Genomic DNA, 17,606 nt, shown 5'->3' on the forward strand with positions numbered 1-17,606 from the left:
TGCGGACCGGGCGAGGCGGCAGGAGGGCAGCGGGCCTGAACCCAGGCCTCCCGGGAGCTCTCGGCGCTGGAACCCCGGGGGGCCGCGCCGCTGCAAAACCCCCCACCGCCGCCCGCCGAGCCCCGGCCCCTCGGCGCGTCCCCGCCGGGCCCGGAAGAGGCGCCCGCCCCGCCCCCAGCCCAGGCGCGCCCCCGCCGCCGCGCGCGCCCGCCGCCCCCGGGACGTGACTCGTGGAACGTCTGCTCCCGACAAGCCGCGGCGGCGGGCGGGGCGCCCCGGACAGTGCGTGGCCGGCTGCGGCGGCCGCCGCCGTCTGGGTTCCGAGCAGGGTCCCGGTACTCCCGGCCCCGCAGTGTGAGAAGTTCCCTCTAGTTTCAAAAGTTTCCTCAAGCGGCCTGAGGGTTTCTCTCCGGCGGGGTCTCCGTTCAGGCACTTACTCAGCCACCCGTTCACCCTTCAGGGGTCCTCGCCGCTCTCCCCGCCGCTAATTAAGTGACGGACGCAGTTACCAAGGCGACCGCCTGATTGACAGGCATCATTACCAACAGACTTCCGGGAGCTCACTTCTGGGCCCGCCCGCCGCGGGTCCGGGCATCCAATTAAAGAAGTGAAGGCGCCAAAGGGGGCGGTCACGGGGCACTCTGGGTTGTGGCGGTTCTCCGGTGATTGCTCGCTGGGGGCTGAGGCGTCTACAGGCATTCAGACGATGCCGTGACACGGCCCCGCGACTGGGTCGACCGCGTGAGCGCACCCCTGCGGAGGGAGCCCCTGGGCCCCGGAGGCGGCGCGGCGTCGAGGCAGGCTGCTGTCGGCGGCTGCTCCCCCGGAGCTCCTCGGCGAGTGGGGGAGGGGCGGTGGACGACGCGCGGTGGGGGCCGCCCTCCCTCTGCGCCTGCGCGGGCCTCGCGGTCAGCTGGGTGCGCCCGCCCGCGCATGCCCGCAGCGCGCGGAGCCGCGGTGGCCGGCTGCACTGCGCGTGCGCGCCGCGGACCCCGCTGAGGAGCGGCGCTGGCGGACGTCGGGCGGGCGGCCCGTGACGTCGTGAGGAGCGCTTTAAAGTGCGGGCCGGGCCGGGCGTCCGAGGGTCCGGCTGGGAGTCGGTCCTTCTCCCCGCGGCGACCCCCCGCGGCATGAGGCGCTGCCGGCGCCCCTGCCCCCCGGGACGCGGAGAAGCAGCCGGCGGCGGCGGAGGAAGCTCGGCGGCCGCCACCGCTGCCTGACCCGCCGCCCCGAGGCCCGATCTCGCGCCCGGCCCCCCTCGCCGCGCCCCGCCGGCCCCTCCGGCCGCGCATGGGGGCCCGGCGCTGAGGACCCGCTCGCCTCCGGGGGCGCCGGGGCGCGTCCCCACAGGGCCATGCCCGGCCGCCCCGCCCGCCGCGGAGGACCTTAGAGCAGAGGCGCGGGGGCCATGGCGGCCGCCAGCGGCTACACGGACCTGCGGGAGAAAGCTCAAGTCCATGACGTCCCGGGACAACTACAAGGCGGGCAGCCGGGAAGCCGCCGCCGCCGCGGCCGCTGCCGTGGCTGCCGCCGCCGCCGCCGCCGCCGCGGCCGAGCCGTACCCGGCGCCCGGGGCCAAGCGCAAGTACGCGGAGGACTCGGACCCCGAGCGCAGCGACTTCGAGGAGCAGCAGCTGCAGAAGGAGGAGGAGGCGCGCAAGGTGAAGAGCGGCATCCGCCAGATGCGCCTCTTCAGCCAGGACGAGTGCGCCAAGATCGAGGCCCGCATCGACGAGGTGGTGTCCCGCGCCGAGAAGGGCCTGTACAACGAGCACACGGTGGACCGGGCCCCGCTGCGCAACAAGTACTTCTTCGGCGAGGGCTACACGTACGGCGCGCAGCTGCAGAAGCGCGGGCCCGGCCAGGAGCGCCTCTACCCGCCGGGCGACGTGGACGAGATCCCGGAGTGGGTGCACCAGCTGGTGATCCAGAAGCTGGTGGAGCACCGCGTCATCCCCGAGGGCTTCGTCAACAGCGCCGTCATCAACGACTACCAGCCCGGCGGCTGCATCGTGTCCCACGTGGACCCCATCCACATCTTCGAGCGCCCCATCGTGTCCGTGTCCTTCTTCAGCGACTCGGCGCTCTGCTTCGGCTGCAAGTTCCAGTTCAAGCCGATCCGGGTGTCGGAGCCGGTGCTTTCCCTGCCGGTGCGCAGGGGGAGCGTGACTGTGCTCAGGTAACCGCCGGCCCGCCTCCCGGTTCCGGGCGCTTCGAAGTTCTGCCGCCTGTGGGGGGTGGGGAACGGCGGGGGGCCGGGGCCTGGGCCCCAGGTCTAGAATTCTCCATCCCCGAGGCAGGGTGACTCAGGCCCGGGCTTGACCCAGCCTTCATCCAAAGGCCCCTTTCCCGAGGCAGGCTGGCTGGGTAGCAGGAGGCCAGGACGGTCGGAATCCCTTTCCCTGCGTGGTTTTTTAATTTACTTTTTGGCCAGCCACTTTTCCATCCTGGGCGTCCACTTCCGAATCTGTGTTTAAGATGAAAAAAAGAAAAAAGTGAGTTGAGCCTACTACCTGAAAGTGCTTCCCCACTGCCGTTCTTTGTCTCTTTAACAGAGAAAATGTTCCTGGCGAGGGTCCCTGAGAGCTTAATTGACGTGTGGCCTCCTGTCCCAGGGAGCACGGATTAGCCAGGGCTCAGCATGCTCCCCCTGGACTGCGGGAGCTCAGGTCCGTCATGAAAGTGGGTGACCTGTTACCAGGACTGGGGAAAACAAAATGTGCCCTGGCTTTCGGCCTGGTGGGTTCCATCAGCAGCAGCTCTTGGTTCCTGGCCTGTGTGGGGGCTCATGCTGCAGAGAAGGGTGCCGGTGGGAGCACCTTTCTCTGTTCATGGGAAGTGGAAAATTTATTTGGAAGCTGCCTTTTTCCAGTCCTGAAACAGCTAAACCTAGGCGTGCCCTTCAGTGACCCCCAAGCCTCTTAGGAGGGCTAGACTGCAGCTGTGCGGAGTGGCCCGGTTGACCACGGAATTAAAGTACAGATCGGGACACGCCGGGGGTTTGTTCTGAGCAGCTTAACCCCTGAAGCACCACAGCTCCGTGGGCCAGGGCAGGGGGGAAGGGGTCCTGAGCCCTCTGGGGGCGTGGGGACAGCGGAGTCTGCTCTCGGGCCTGGGCCGCCAGCGCCGCCTCGTGATGTCCGAGGTCTCCCGGTGGGGGCTTGGCCGTGGCAGAAGGCAGCACTGAGGCTTGTTAGGCCTCTGAGACACGGCAGATGCCCTCTCGGGGTCAGAGGCTCCTTGTCATTCAGGCTCTGGAGCTGCTGCCCGTGGCTTGGCAGAGCTTCTACGGTGGGCTTCCTAGGGCAGACCCCCCGGGCCTGCTCTGCCAGGCGTGTTGGGGTCTGATTCCACCGCAGAGTGCTCGGTGCTGAAAGGAGCTCTCAAGAGGATGTTTTGTCTTTTAACAGGATATTAATTTTCCACTGTCAGGATGGTGGCCAGGGCCTGTAGCAGTGATTGGGTGTGTAATGGTTGGGTTGGGAGAGGCAGCGTGTGACTTTGGAGCACCCACCCCGCAGCATGCTCACAGTCTGCCGAAGAGCAGGAGTTCTAAATTCTCAAAATGCTGCTCTGTTAGCGATCAGCAGGATTACATCATCAGGAAAATTCTCTTCATCTTTTCCTGGGATTAAGTGGAGTCCCACAGCCTTCAGCCCCCTCCAGCTTCTGACCGGGCTGTGCAGTTGGGGAAGGCTCAGCTGGGTCCTGAAAAATGCTTGCCTGGCCCCGATACCAGCTCTCCTCTCGTTTGCTGTGATATCCTGTGGGTGGTCTCTGGACTGGTTCTCACATCTGTCAGGTAGGGGAGATGCCAACTTCCCAGGCCTGTTAGAGTGAAACGGGGTGATTGAAGGCCTTAACGAAGAGTCTGGCTCAGGGCAGGGCTTCGGGAGGTGCTGCTTTCCTGCCACATGGAACGATCCTCTGCTCTCCTTGGGTAAGGGGCTGGGGAGTTCCGTGGGGCAGGAACAGGCTCCCCTGGAGAAGGTAGCTGCCGGAGCGCAGTGAGGGGGTCACCTCACCCAGGGGGTATCGGGAAGTTTTGGAGGAAGTGAGCTGGAACTTGAAGGTTGACTCCCCAAGCAAAGAAGGGGGAAGGGGGCTGGGCAGCATCTTTGGTGGCAGCAGCAGTGGGGGTGGGGGTGGGGGTTCCAGCCACAGGGAACAATGTAGGCAAGTAAGGGCAGCGGGCTTGCTAGATGGAGGTCGTTGCCGTCACTCCGACCTGAGGCCTGCGGCAGGCCTCCTCTGCAGTGGCACTCTTGACATTCGGGGCTGTCCTGTGCTTTGTAGGATGTTTAGGAGCATCCGTTGCCTCTGTCCACTAGATGCCAGTAGCACCTTCTGTGACAACCCAAACTGTCTCCAGACATTGCAACATGTTCTCTGGGGAGCAAAATCACCTCCAGGCACCGCCCCTCCACTTAGCAGGCTCAGCTTACTCAGCTTACTTCTGCGCAGGTGTTAGTGGTCCCCCCTTCAGGTCCTGCTTAGGCCCTTCCCCCAGCTGGGAGGGGGTGACGCGCTCACTTCCGGTGAGGACCCCAGCGCTGAGTGAGGAGCTGTGGCGTTTGGGTTGGAAGGGGGCTGCTGATGAAGACGGTGGCCCTGCCAATGGCAGGCAGTCCCATTCTCATCCGACCTCGGACTTTCCTCTGCGCTGGGGACGGGAATGCAGTGTTACACTTAAGGGTCATCAGTGCGGATGTGGGTGCCTGGCAGACCTTGACTCAGCAGGTCCAGGCAGACATTTAGAGCGCGGTCTCACAGACCCTTCTGGAAGTGCTCCAAAAACTTTGTAAACCGCGGTGGCAGCTGTGTTTTGGTGACCTTCCCCTGGTAGGTCCCTCTCTTGATGCTGTTCTCTTTTCCTCCTCTTGTCAACTTGTCCACGTTCTCCCATCCCCTGTAGGGTGAATGGGGCAGATTAAAACAGATTCCAGTTGGATTAATTGTAATAATTACCTCTCGGCTAATTGCTTCCTTGCTGCTTTTAATCGCGTCTGCCTGGCCTGTGGTTGTGGTGGCCGCGTGCCCGGAGACCCGGGCCTTGGCTGCCCGTCTGGAAATGACTGTCAGTCTGTGCAGCACCTGGCCGTGGGGCCCATGTTGGGCTTCGCCTGTGGCTTTCCAGGTTAGGGTTGGTATTGGGTGGATTGGGCACCCCTGTCAGTTCTAGGCTGAGGGCTGATCTTGTTCAGCTGGTGGAAGGCAAAATTTAGCTTTCTGGCTTAAAATAGTTGGCAAAGTAGGGCAGATTAGTCTGGGCCACATCTCCTGTGTGGAGTCTTCTGATTCCATGGGGTTGGGGTGGGCACACGATGAGATCAGGCTGTGCGCTCAGGAGGAGCCCTGAGGCCAGGGGCTTTGGCTGCTCTTGGCCCTGCCAAGCTTGGACAAGAAGACAGAGGGCGGCAAAGGAAAGGACGCTGGCAGTGAGCCATGGTCTTCCCCAGGAAACTCGGAGCAAGCAGAAGATAAACAGCCATAAAAATCCCAGGGCAGCTGGCCGTTCAGAACTGGGCAGTTGGTGTGCAGCCACTGCTGAGACATGGTGCCCACTCTCGGGGTGCAGACTCGCCTCTGAAGGCTCCCCCACGGGGCAGGTGGTTACGTTCGTGTCTTGCTGAGGCCAGCGAGTCCCCCCAGGACAGAGTTGGACTTTGTACTAGAAAACAACAAATTGGCTTTTCCTGCCCCTCGTTACTTCTCCCCCATAACACACACACAACCAGAAAATGGTGTAGCGTAGACGCTGAAACCAGGGGTACAGTGTCACACATGGGTGGAGTTCCAGCATCATCCTGCCAGCTGTTTGACCTTGGGCAAGTTACCTCAGCTTTCTAGACCTCAGTTTTCCTCACCAGCAGAATGGGCCTGGTGGCGCCGAATAGAATTGTTAAAGAAGATTGAATCCGTCTCCCACTGCTAAACGCTGGAAGTGTCTCTGGAGATGGGCTGCTCCTGTGCTCAGCTACTGTGTATTTGTGCCTTGATGTGCTCAGAACTGGGACTCAAGCGGTCTCTGGACTCAGAAAGCCCCAGGATTTCTCATCGAGTTATGCCTCGTGTCTTCTCAGAGGTTGGGGTCTGATAAATAACTTGAGCGTGAGCTCAGAGTCCCGCCCTGTGCCCAGCTGCCTGGCTCGTTGGCCCTGTGGCCTCCCAGTGATGATGTGGGCTGTGGGGCTGCCCGGGGCAGGTAGGTAGTCCTTGCGGAGGGAGGCTGTCCTCAGGCCGGGCTCGGGCTCGTCGCCATCTCTTCTTCCCTCCTGGCCTGGGCGGGTCGGCGGGCCGGGGAGACGGGGAGGCGTGGCCATCCTGGAAATGTGCCTTGACGCTCTCGTAAAGAAGAGGCGGACAGTCCCTTGTAAAGGGTTTTTCAGGCATCTCGTTTAACCTGAGGAAGGGCGCACTGCAGTCTCTGCCTTGTAGATCTAGAAACTGAGGCTCCAGAGCAGTGGATGCGTTCCACTCCACAGATGTTTCCGTAAGCAGCTGCTGTGTGCAGAGGTGGAGAGGACTCTGGGGTGCACGAGGCCCCATGTAGTAGAGAGGTGTCCGGGTGGGGCAGCTTCCCAGAGGAGGTGACTGACATGGCTCCTTCCGCAAGTGTATAAAGCTGGTGGTGGGTGACTGAGCCAGGTGCTGTCACCCCTGTGTCCCTGCTGCCTGGGGTGTGGAGAAGAGCTGGAGGGGGTCCTGCTGGGCAGGGGCAGGCGGCAGCGGGCTGGCCTGACCTGCATGGGGTCCTTTCTCCTCTCCTTTCCTTTGAAAACTGCAATTCTTCCTTACGCTGAGGGTAGGGCTGAAGCTAGGGCTTATTAAGTTTCGACCTGGCAAGGTTGGCACTCTCAGTTTCTCTTGTGCAAGTAGGTTCCTTAGCAGTAAGTAACCCTCTTCGGGTCTCTGCTGGACACCTCCTGCTGATGTTTGGCTGGGAGAGCTTCCCTTGGTCAGAACTTTGAGTCTCCCCACTCCTGGGTTTTTGGGGAGGAGTGGAGGTAGGGTGTCATTTGCCTGTTGTCACAGCTGCCAGGAAGTTCTAGACCAGTGCTAATGAGCCCTCCAGGTGGGGTCAGTGCCAAGGTACTTTCTACAGCTCTGTGCATCCCTCCCTCTGCACTGGTTTTTCTAAGGCCTTCTGGGCTTGGTGGCAGGAGCCTGGCATGGCTCGTTCTCACTGCTAGAGTCCGAAGGAGAATGAGGACGGGGAACATGGGGCAGTTAAACTTTCTCAGATAATGTGGATTTGCTCCAGAACTGCATTAGGAAAAGTGGTTTCTTGTTGGAGATGAGAAGTTGGGGCCCTGGGTGCTGCCTGCAGCCACGTCACACAGATCGATAACAGCATGTTGACAGCAGGGAAGGTTGCTCATAGCCAGCACTGTGGATTCAGGCCTTAGAGACATGTCTTGAATGCCTTTGGGGGCTTGCAGTTAGTTCTTTGGGGAAGACCTAGGTGTACTTACAGCACTGTCTTGCAGCCCTGATCCCCATCCCCAGTGAGGAGTCACAGGAGCGGGGATGAGACGCAGCGTGCAGGAGGCCTCTGCTGCTGCGGGGGGCCCGGGTGGTGTCAGTTGGCACATGCTGAACCCGGGGCACTGGCTCACCCTGGGGTGGGTCAGGCCCTCTGGCTTGTGCTCATGCCTAGCATGGGAGGGATGGGCCGGGCACCTGTGCTACCTGATGTAATTCTCAGGTAGGCCTCCTGCCGCCCTGCCTCCCTTTAAAGTCTTGTAGTCTTTAGTAGCCACGAAAGAATACCTGCGAGATGGACCACTACAAAATGAACACCCACGAATCTACTGCTCTCCTTACAGATGAAGAAGCAGGTTTAGGCTCAGCAAGTGGCTCAGCTGAGTGAGAAGCAGGGTTGGAGCCAGGGCCCTCCAGCTCCCCCAGCACCCTGTGGCCTTTCCCAGCAGGGGCCGGAGGGCATTAGTAGGTGTGGAGAGAAGGTTCTCTGGTCAGTGCTCAGTTAAGCCAGCAGGCTCTTGGCTACAGTAATTCTCATATCCTTTAACGTACTAGTAATGCTTTTTAAGCTCTCCATTATTTCCCAGGTTGATCTGACTTAGGAAATTTGTCCATAGTCTCTTGAGGGACTGGTTTTCACAGAGCCAGCTGAAAGACTCTGGTATGGGAGCAGCTTGTGGCGGGGGCGGGACCCCGAAATAAAGGCTCTTCCCCCTTCCCCCAGCATGGCCTCAAATCAGATTTCCAAATCAGAAGTGCTTCCCTCTTGGGTCTGGGCCAGCAGCGGCGGCTTTTTATCTTTCGCTTGCTCTTGCGTGCAGCGCTAGCCCTCAGCTGGGCCAGCCTGGCCGTTTTGAGGCATTCTTCCCAGGCCTGCAGCATTTCTGACGGTGAAATGCGGGTCTGCACGGTCACCCTTGGGCAGTAAATACTGAGTGTGGTGGAAAGTCTTAAAATATCCCAGACACAGATGTTTTCAAAATTTTGGATCCCCCCAAATAGAGGCTTTTGAAAGCTTTTTTCAAGTAGGCCAACTGCCTGTTGGAACGTGGCGGTTGTAGATCACCCTGGTGACGCAGTGCTGGCAGCTCCCGCCTCTCCCCTCTCCTGCCTCGGGCGCTGCAGGGCAGGGAAGGGGCCAGGGAGTGGTCTTGGCCACTCCAGCTGTCTCCAGAGGACTCGAGGTGTTGCCTCTTGAGGGTCCTTTGAATGGGGGCTCTTGGCCTGCTGGGGGGAGACACCTGCTTTGGCCTCTGCCTTAAGAGGCCATTTGGCCTCCTTTGCCTCATCCCAGGTTTTTCCCTGAGTGGTTTCCGGGTGGCGGCTCCTGGAGTGTAACGTGGTTTTTCCCTTCCTTGTGGAGCCTTGAGCACTCAGATAAGTTGACCTGTCCTGGTGCAGGGGAAAGGGCCCTGGCCCCAGGAACGCTCTCCACACTCACATGCCCTGTGTTTATTTTCAGTGGATATGCTGCTGATGAAATCACTCACTGCATACGGCCTCAGGACATCAAGGAGCGCCGAGCGGTCATCATCCTCAGGAAGTAAGTGCCCCTCACCTGTGGCATCTTCCGCCTTGAGATGGAGGGCCGGTGTCCCGAGAAGCCAGGGGTCTGCTCTGGTGGCAGCCTCTCTGGGCAGAGCCTGGGAGAGGAGAAAGCTGTGTGTTCTTACTCTTTGATTTGAATTCCACAAGGATAAAGTGGTTTTCTTCATCAGAAAACAAGGTTCTCTTCCAGTGTTTGTGGGTGCATTCTGAGTCAGGACTTGGGGAACATCTTCCAGACACCCGCTCCCCGCTTCCTAAAGATGAAGGTAGGATGTTAGGTCTCGTTTTCCCACCTCCTGGGTTCTGAGTTGTCACATGTGCTCTCACTAGTTATTTTTAGACTGTGCCTGAGCAGCCTGCTTGAAAAATGCCTGGGTTTCCACTTCTGGGAGGAGCAGGGGTGAGAAGAGGCTGCGAAGGTGGGATATTCAGCTGCAGTGTTGAGCTGCTCACAGCCTGCGGCTGCCGTCCTCTCTGAGGGGATCCGGGAAGTGCCCTGACGAGCATTGCTAACCCTGGCCTCCCCAGCACCTCTCCTCTCCCCTCGGAGGGTGAAGGGACTAAGGCTGGTCGGAGGCCAGAGCCGCTCACTTGGGGTCAAGACCAGCCTTCCTGTGTCTGGAGTCCGACTGCCCAGGGTCACAGAGGAGTCAGCGAGCAAAGCAGGGCCAGGGCCGGGCTCGATCGGGACGTCCCGTAACTCAGAACAGTTTTAGATTTACAGAAAAGTTGCAAAGATAGTATAGAAAGTTCCCATATTCTCTGCACCTGGCTCCCCTTATTATCATCCCTGCTCTACGTTAGCGCAGTACAGTCGTGACAGTCAGTAAACCAACAGCGACACATCACTAAGTGGCACCTACTTTATTCAGGTTTCTTTCGTTTTTACTGAATGTCCGTTTTCTGTTCCAGGATCCCACATCACATTCAGTCTTCATACCTCTTTTGGCTCTTGACCATAACAGTTTCTCAGACATTCCTTGTTTTTTTGGTGACCTTGACAATTTTGAGAAGTAGATATTCCTCAGTGAGTTGTCCCTCAAGTCAGATTTGTTTAATGTTTTTCTCCTGGTCAGACCAGGGTTGTAGGTTTTTGGGAGGAAGACAACTAAGGCAAAATGCCGTTCTCACCGTATTGCCGCATATCAAGGGCATGTGCTGTCACTCGGACTCATCCCTTTTCGGGTGGACTTGCTCACCTGGTCGTGGCCGTGTATGTCTAGGATCCACACCCGGAGGTTGCCCTCTCCCCCCTTTCCATACCATTCTCCTGGGAAGGGGCCACTGTGTACAGCCCACACCTGCGGGTGAGAGTTGTACTCCACTTCTGCGAGGGTGGGGAGTCTGCGTGAACTGTGTAGAATTTTCCTGTGTGGGGGATTTGTCTCTTCTTGTTTAGTCAGTTTATATCTGTATGGACTCATGGATATTTTGTGCTTTGGGTTATAGGTCAACACCGCTTGATCTTGTTGCTCAGATTGTGCCAGCGTTGGCCACTGGGAGCTCTTCACTTGGCTCCTGAGACCTTTTGACCTGCCTCCCTTGGTTTGCTTGCTTGTTTTGTGAGCACTTCCTTACTTCCTGACTTGCCATCTTTTTAAATTAAATTACGAACTTTGTCATCCTGGCCCTTTGGATGAGAACTCCAGAATAACGTGGTGGCAAGTCTCTTTGGTGTGGGGCAGCCCTGGCAACTAAAGGCAGTGGTGTGGGCAGAGCTCTGAGCATGTATTGGATATCCAGACACTTGGGCCAGCTGTGGTGCTGGCAGCCTCTCTTCTTCAGCCTAAGAATCTTCCCAGAATTGATCAGAGGAAGGGTTTTTATCTGCCTTTCTACTTTCTGTTCCTGTGATGCCCAGCACAGGCCAAAACCCAAATCGGTGCCCATCCCCAGAATGAGAACCCAGAAGTGATGGTGCCCAGGGTGAGCACCCTTCTGGCCCCTCCCTCCTGGTGTTTTCTTCTCAGGCTGTACCTGGCACCCCCAGCTGCAGCCGAGCGCAGGCGGCCCAGCCAGGCCAGGGACAGAGAGGACTCCCAGGGCTCTATGGAACCAGAGCAGCAACTTCCCAAGTGTTCCCTCCCAGCCTCTAAACCTTAGTTGGGAATCTTAGCTAGAAATGCTGACGAGGTGGCTGTGGGCTGAGTCTCTCTTGAATGGTGGCTCCTGGATGCAGCTGCCCAGGCTGCCTGAGTGGGACGATCCTTGTGGGGCCTCGAGTCTGCACTGCTAGCCAGCTCCCCTGGAAGCTTTTTTGTTAGCTGTCCCCTGGCAGGGGTCTGACCTTAGGGGATGGCTGTGGGGGTGACTGAGGCTCTACGCACAGCCTTCTGACTTGAGCAGGCCCAGGAGCCAGATTGGGACTGCACAGGAGGGCAGAAGCACTGAGCTTTAGTGTGAGGGGCTAGAGAGGAGGGTGAGGGTTTCTGCTCCAGCCTCCAATTCTGGGGGCCAACCCAGGGGACAGAGGCAGAGGTATCTCTGTGGCCTGCAGGATAAAACCAGGCTCCTCGTTGGCCTTTTGAGGGCTTTGCCTATCCATCGTTCCTAGTCTGGTGTGTTCCCCGTTGTCTCTGCTCCTTCTCATGGTAAGTACCTGTGGCTACAGGCATGGCTCTTGCAGCAGTGCAGCTTCTGTTGGGAATGGCTTCCCATGGAGAGTGTTTGTCCTGTGTCCCTGACCCCATAGTGGGAGTCGGTTAATGCAGCCATCCTTCAGGGCTCAGGTGTCGACCATTTTGAGTGCAGGAAGCACCACGTGCACCCGTCTAGCCCTTGGCACTCCATATGGGGTATCTCTTGGCCCGTCGTGTGCCATTGCAAAGTTTGCATCTGTGTTCTGCGGGGGCTGGGAGATTCTGTCCATCTGGGGCCCAGAGGAGGCCTGGCCAGTGTGTGGAGGATGACTCGGGCTGGTGAGGAGTGGCTGCAGGGCGCTGTCATAAGCTGGTGATGAACTAGAAAGAGCATCCTGGCTCAGCGCCTGTCCCCCAGATCAGCAGAATGTGGCCTTCTGGTGGCAGTGTGGGTGGAGGGGGGCACCTGGCTGTTGGAACAGCCAGCCTCTATTCGGTGCCAGGCACCTCGGGAAAGTCGGCGCTGCCTCGGTGTGCCGTATGGGACAGGCCTGAACTTTCTGTGCCAAGACAGTACAACACAGAGGGAGCACTGCTGAAAGCACAAGGGCATGTCCCTGGGGGCCTAGCAAAACAAACGAAACATTACATCCAGCTCAGGGGAGGTCAGTGCAGGGAGAAGGACCTGCTCCAGCTAGAAGCTGCTGGTCAGGCAGAAACCCAGCTCCAGGGCTGGGAGGCAGAGAAGCACGGGCCCTGTGCAGGGAGGGCGGTGTGGGCCCTGCAGCCATGGCCAGGGCACCACCCCTCAGCTGCAGCTCGGCTCCCGTGGGTGGCTCCTGGAGGTCCCCAGCACTGTGCCAAGTCTGCCCACAAGACTTGTTTTTCTGAGGTTGGTTAACAGACGCCCCAGGTAACCAGGTAGACTAAGCAGGCCATGTGTTTGCTTTTGATCAAGTGGAACTCAGCTCACATGCAGCTGGGAAAAGTAGCTAGAAACCTCTTTGCCAAATGTTGACCAAGACTGGTGTGTGCTGCTTCTGCTGGCCACCGTTGCGCCAGGAAAATGGTCAGTGTGGCCTTCTCATACACTCGCTCAGTCGGGGGAGGTGGGCATTGAGCAGCTCACCAGGAGCTGGGCACAGGCGACTTTGCAGAGGAGGTGCCACAGGCCTGCAGGGGGTGGGGAAAGACACTTCGGGCTGTGGAGCTGATCCTCCCAGCTGGCAGGTGAGAAAGGGGCAGGTCCTGGGGACTCTGAGGTGGTCCAGTGTTCTGGAGCATGGAGTCCCGTGGGGTGGAGGGCAGGATAAGGATCAGAGATAAAGACCTCACGCTGTGCTGAAGGAATCTGGAGGGCAGTGGGGAGCACAGGGGTGAGGGGTTGTGGTCAGATTTGCACGTGAGCCATGGTTTGTAAGTAGACTGAGCTAAGTGCCTTATTTGGTTGCTCAGGGGCCAGAGGAGACCCCCTGAAAGAGCAGCCTGAGTGAGGCTCCTTGTGTGTGTAAGTAGAGCACCTCCCTCCACAATCCCTGTAGAGGTGCTGAGGTTTTGTTGTTCCTTGGTCCAGTGGGAGGCTGTTACCTGAGCCCGCTAAGCCTCTGTTCATCTGTCAGGTGGGGCCCTTAGGGGCCAGGGGTGCTTCTTCTAGCCCCTCATCTTGATGGTCAGGTGGGGGTGAGGAAGGCTGTGCCTAATGGGGGTTGTTGAGAGTGAAGGCACCTGCGTGGGAGGGGAGGGAACCCTGGAGGGCTGGGGTTCGTTTGGCTCAGACCTTCAGCGTCTTGGAGGATGACCGCAGGCCTTGCGCTGGTCTGAGCTGGGGGGCACCCTGGGCACCCTGTGGTGCTGGCCCAGTTGTCTGGCTGGCTTCCACGATGCCTTGGCTCCTTGCTTGAGGACGCACACAGGCGGTGTGATGCAGCAGTGGGGGTGTCTGCTGGGAGTCCCCTCCGAGCAAGACCCCTCACGAGCATTTTAGGCTTTTGACTGGAGCAGGCTGCTATTCCTGCCTCAGAACTGCTCTGTGGAGAGAGAAGCGCGAGGTTAGGGCAGGGGTGCTGAGCGGGTGCAGGTCTGGGCTTTGTGGGAGTCTGAGGCTCAGGGCGGGAGCCCAGTGCAAGACCAAGGGCCCAGGTTCCCAGCTTCCCGCCTCCTTGCTCGATGGGAGATGATTTGTAGCACAGGGTGCTTGGTGAGGGGGTCGGAGGTTAGGGGTAGTTGGCGGGGCGGGGAGCTGCCCGCATAGCTCTCACACTGCTGCAGAGAAGGGCTCACCTGGGTGTTAGAGGGCATCGTGGGCCAGCACCTGGTGGTTCCTTGTTGCTCCTCCCGGAAAAGGGCTGGTCCCCCAGCAGTTCCTCTGGAGGTCCGCCCCCCCCCCCCACCAGTTTACAGGGGCTGAGTCAGCTCCCTTTGTTCTGACGACTCCTGTGCCCAGAGGCCTGCTTTGTCCAGGGGCTGTCCTGGCACCCTGGGAGCCCTCTCCTCTGGGTGTGGAGGGATGCTTGGCTGACCCTCACCCAGGAGGTGCTGTTCTCCTTGTGTACCTGGTGCTTCGCAGTGGCCACCGCCTCCTGACTCAGTTCTTCACTCCTGTGCCCGCCCGAGGAGTCCCAGACCCTTGACTCCAGATCGTGGCTCTCCCCTGAACCCTGAGGGTCCTGCTCCCTGGGAGGCGGGGGGCCTGGGCTCTAGCCTGGCAGTGGGGGGAGGGGGGGGAGAGCTTTCCAGCTGTTATGACATGTGCTTGTGCTTGTAACAGCCCGGGGACGCATCAGGAGCCCATGGGCCCCAGAGCTCATCCTGCCCTAAAGTGGGTTTGGGCAGCTGGAGTTCTGGTAGGGCCACATGGGAGTGATCACCCCTTCCCTGAGGGCCACCCCCGATGCAGCAGGGCTCTTGTGTTGTGGAAAACAGTCCCTTCCCCTCCTCAGACAGCAGACTTGGTGCCCCTGGCCTGGCTGCCCGGAGGAGGGAGAACAGGGGCCAGCTCCGGGGTGGGCATGGGCCCGCTGTGCCGGTGTGGCAGGAAGTACTCATGTTCTCCAGCCCTGGAGGCGGGGGCTCGAGCTGAGCACAGACGCTTGTCCTGGGGACTGCGGGTCTCCTACCATCCACCAGGGCTTCCTGGGGACCTTTTGGGCACCCAGGGGCCTTTGGCCCTGACCTCAGGCCTCCTGCCACTGTGGCGTCTTAGGGTTGGATTGAGCCCTGTGGTCGTCAGAGGAGGGGCTTTCCTCTAAGGACAGCTTGAGGGCTGGTGTCTCATTTGGCCTGATATCTGCCTCTCGCCTCAGCGCACGAGGCCTGGCACCAAGCAGATCCTGGGCTTGGGTGGTTCTGATTCTCGTCCTGTTTGGGTGTTGCCCTGCACTCCCTCATGCCCTGTGTCCCTCTGAAGGATCCCAGTTGTGAAGAGGTGACTGGGTTTCCAGATCCGCCTTGGCTCACAAGGGGAAACTGAGGCCTGGAGAGGGGTGGTGACCAGCCTGGGTCTCCCTCCTTGCTGCTTAGGTCCTGCTTCCCTGAGCCTGTAGTGCCCAGAGTAGAGGCTGAGACCGATAGACCATAGGTGCGGCCAGGTCCCTCTTGCCTCCCCACCTCTGAGGCCAAAGCCAGGCAATGGCTTGCCTGCCTGCCTGCCCACCTGTCGGGGCCTGAAGGCAGCAGAACACCGGTTCCAGCCTGGAGGGCAGGCGATGCCCCTGCTGGCCAAGCTTGTGGCTGTGGAGTTGGGCCTGGGGCCTCCTTGGCTCTGCCACCCCCAGATAGGGCCTGCAGAAGTTGTGTCCCCAGCTCTGTGTGTCCAGTGAGAGGGTAGGGGGCCTCTGCCTGTTCCCCTTATCCCTTCTGCAGGCCTGGGGGTGGGCCGCCTCCCTGTGGTGGTGTTTTGGGTGAGGATGAGAGTGTTTGCTGCAGTGTGTTGGTGTCCACCCTTTGGACCTTCTGTTCTCAGGCAGGTGGAGCAGATGCCGCCGGAGAATGTCTGGGCCTGGGCGGGGGGGTGCAGTGGGGCTGCTGTGTCAATCGCCTCAGCCAAGAGTGAGCCCTGGGTCTTTCCCTGGGGCTGCAGATCCCTGTCATCAAGGCCTGCTCCCTACTCCTAAGCCTGATCTTAGGGAGGGTCTTTAAAAGTCTGCTGGACCAATCCCTAGTTGAACAAGGGGAGGCCAAGCCTCAGAGCTGAGACTGCTGGATTCTAGAGCTCACTGGCCTCTGCTCAGCATGGCCGAGCCCAGAGGCCCATTGGCCACACAACGTGTGCTTCCTTTGCAGGACAAGATTAGATGCGCCCCGGCTGGAAACCAAGTCCTTGAGCAGCTCTGTGTTACCACCCAGCTATGCTTCAGATCGCCTGGCAGGAAACAGGGACTCCGCTCTGAAACCCAAGCGGTCCCACCGCAAGGCAGACCCTGACGCTGCCCACAGGTACTGGCTGAGGCCCTCCAGTGGCCAGGAAGGCAGCTGCTGGGGAGCCTGGGGCAGGCTGGTTAGGGGCTGCCTCGCGCCTGCTTCCTCCGGGTGGTAGGTTGGTGGCATTCTATCCTGGGCCTGCTGCTCACACCCCGAGAGAGAAGGGGGTTCAGGCAGAGACTCAGACCACTGGGAATGCCTTGTGGCATGTTTGGTCCCCGCCCCCAAGTGGATGCTCCTGTGGGTTTAAAAGACTGTCAGAAGGGAAACTTGGGACATGGAGGCCAGCGAACCGGGGGCCTGTCTCAGAGGCTGGGGAAAGGTCGAGGAGGGGGCACCTTTCAGCCGAGACTGAAGGATGAGGACGATGTGCAGGAGGTGCCGGGTGGGCAAGCACCCCGAGGTAGGAGACAGCAATTCCAGGGGTGGGTGGGGGACTGCATCCTGCAGGGTCTTGGGGCTGTGCTGGGGACGGTCTCCTGTCATGCAGCCCTGGAAGTGCCCTGGGGCACCAGGAAGACACAGGCTCGGCGGGATGGCACCGCTTGCACGGGGTGGTTGGAAAATAAACGTCCCAAAGACCCGGAGCGGCCACTGGCACTAAGTGGACGGGGAGCTCTGGTGCCGGTGCACCTGCCCTTGCTGTTCCTCTGTTGAGACTGAACCACAGGGCCCATCGCCACCAGGGACTTGGGACCAGCCTCTCAGTCAGCACCACCTCTTCCTTGCAGGCCACGGATCCTGGAGATGGACAAGGAGGAGAATCGGCGCTCCGTGCTCCTGCCCACACACCGTCGGCGGGGGAGCTTCAGCTCGGAGAACTACTGGCGCAAGTCCTCGGATGCAGTGGAGGACTGCTCGGAGGCGGCGGGCAGCCCTGCCCGGAAGGTGAAGATGAGGAGGCACTGAGGCCGCCAGCTGTGCCTCCAGGGACTCTGGCTGCTCCTTGCCCGGCTGCCCCTCCTCTTAGTTGGTTTTGTTTTGAGGGTTTTTGTTTTGTTTTTGATCCTATATATTCTTTTCCTTGGTTTGTTGCCTGTTAAGGCTGAAGAAGGAGAATTGCCAGGACCTGGGCTCGCACGTTGGCTGCCTTGATGGGAAGGCTTTGGGCAGCCAAGGGGACAGCGGCTCACACTGCAGCGGCCAGGAGTGGCCTGGGGGCAGCCGTGCTCAAGTGGGGCTGTCAGGCTGGGTTTATTTAAAAGCAACAGATGTTCTGGTTAAGAAAATTCTTGTTTTGCTTTAATTGTACATCTTTTCAGTGTTCTAAACGAAGTTCAGTCTCCTGCCCGGTCCCTCCCCCCGACGTCCGCGCCGGCTGGAGGTCTCTCGGGGCTCGGCCGGCTCGGTCCGGCTCTGCCATCTCCTCTCGCCTGTGCTCCACCCCGGAAGCGCACGGACACCCGCTCTTCCTCCCCACCGAATTGTTCAGGGTGGCTAGACAGGCTGGAAGCAGGGCTAGCCCCCGCTGCCCCGGAGCTGTCGCCGAGCCCCCAGCTGAGCCCCAGGCTTCCTCACACCGACCTGCTCTGCCCACGATTCCTTGGGGCTGTCTCGCCAGGAGTGCGTCCCTCT

General features: G+C 59.9%; 1 protein-coding gene across 1 annotated transcript; it reads left to right on the forward strand.

The window, feature by feature from the left end:
• The first annotated feature begins 609 nt into the window (after positions 1-609).
• On the forward strand, positions 610-17,199 carry ALKBH5 (alkB homolog 5, RNA demethylase). Its single transcript, XM_037808904.1, is given in 5 exon segments — positions 610-1,444; positions 1,446-2,179; positions 8,948-9,028; positions 15,894-16,046; positions 16,763-17,199. Coding segments are annotated over 5 exon segments (1,182 nt in total). The 5' UTR covers positions 610-1,408; the 3' UTR covers positions 16,941-17,199.
• Positions 17,200-17,606: the final 407 nt, after the last annotated feature.

This window comes from Choloepus didactylus, chromosome 18 (genome assembly GCF_015220235.1).
Source record: "Choloepus didactylus isolate mChoDid1 chromosome 18, mChoDid1.pri, whole genome shotgun sequence".
Taxonomy (NCBI): Eukaryota; Metazoa; Chordata; class Mammalia; order Pilosa; family Megalonychidae; genus Choloepus; species Choloepus didactylus.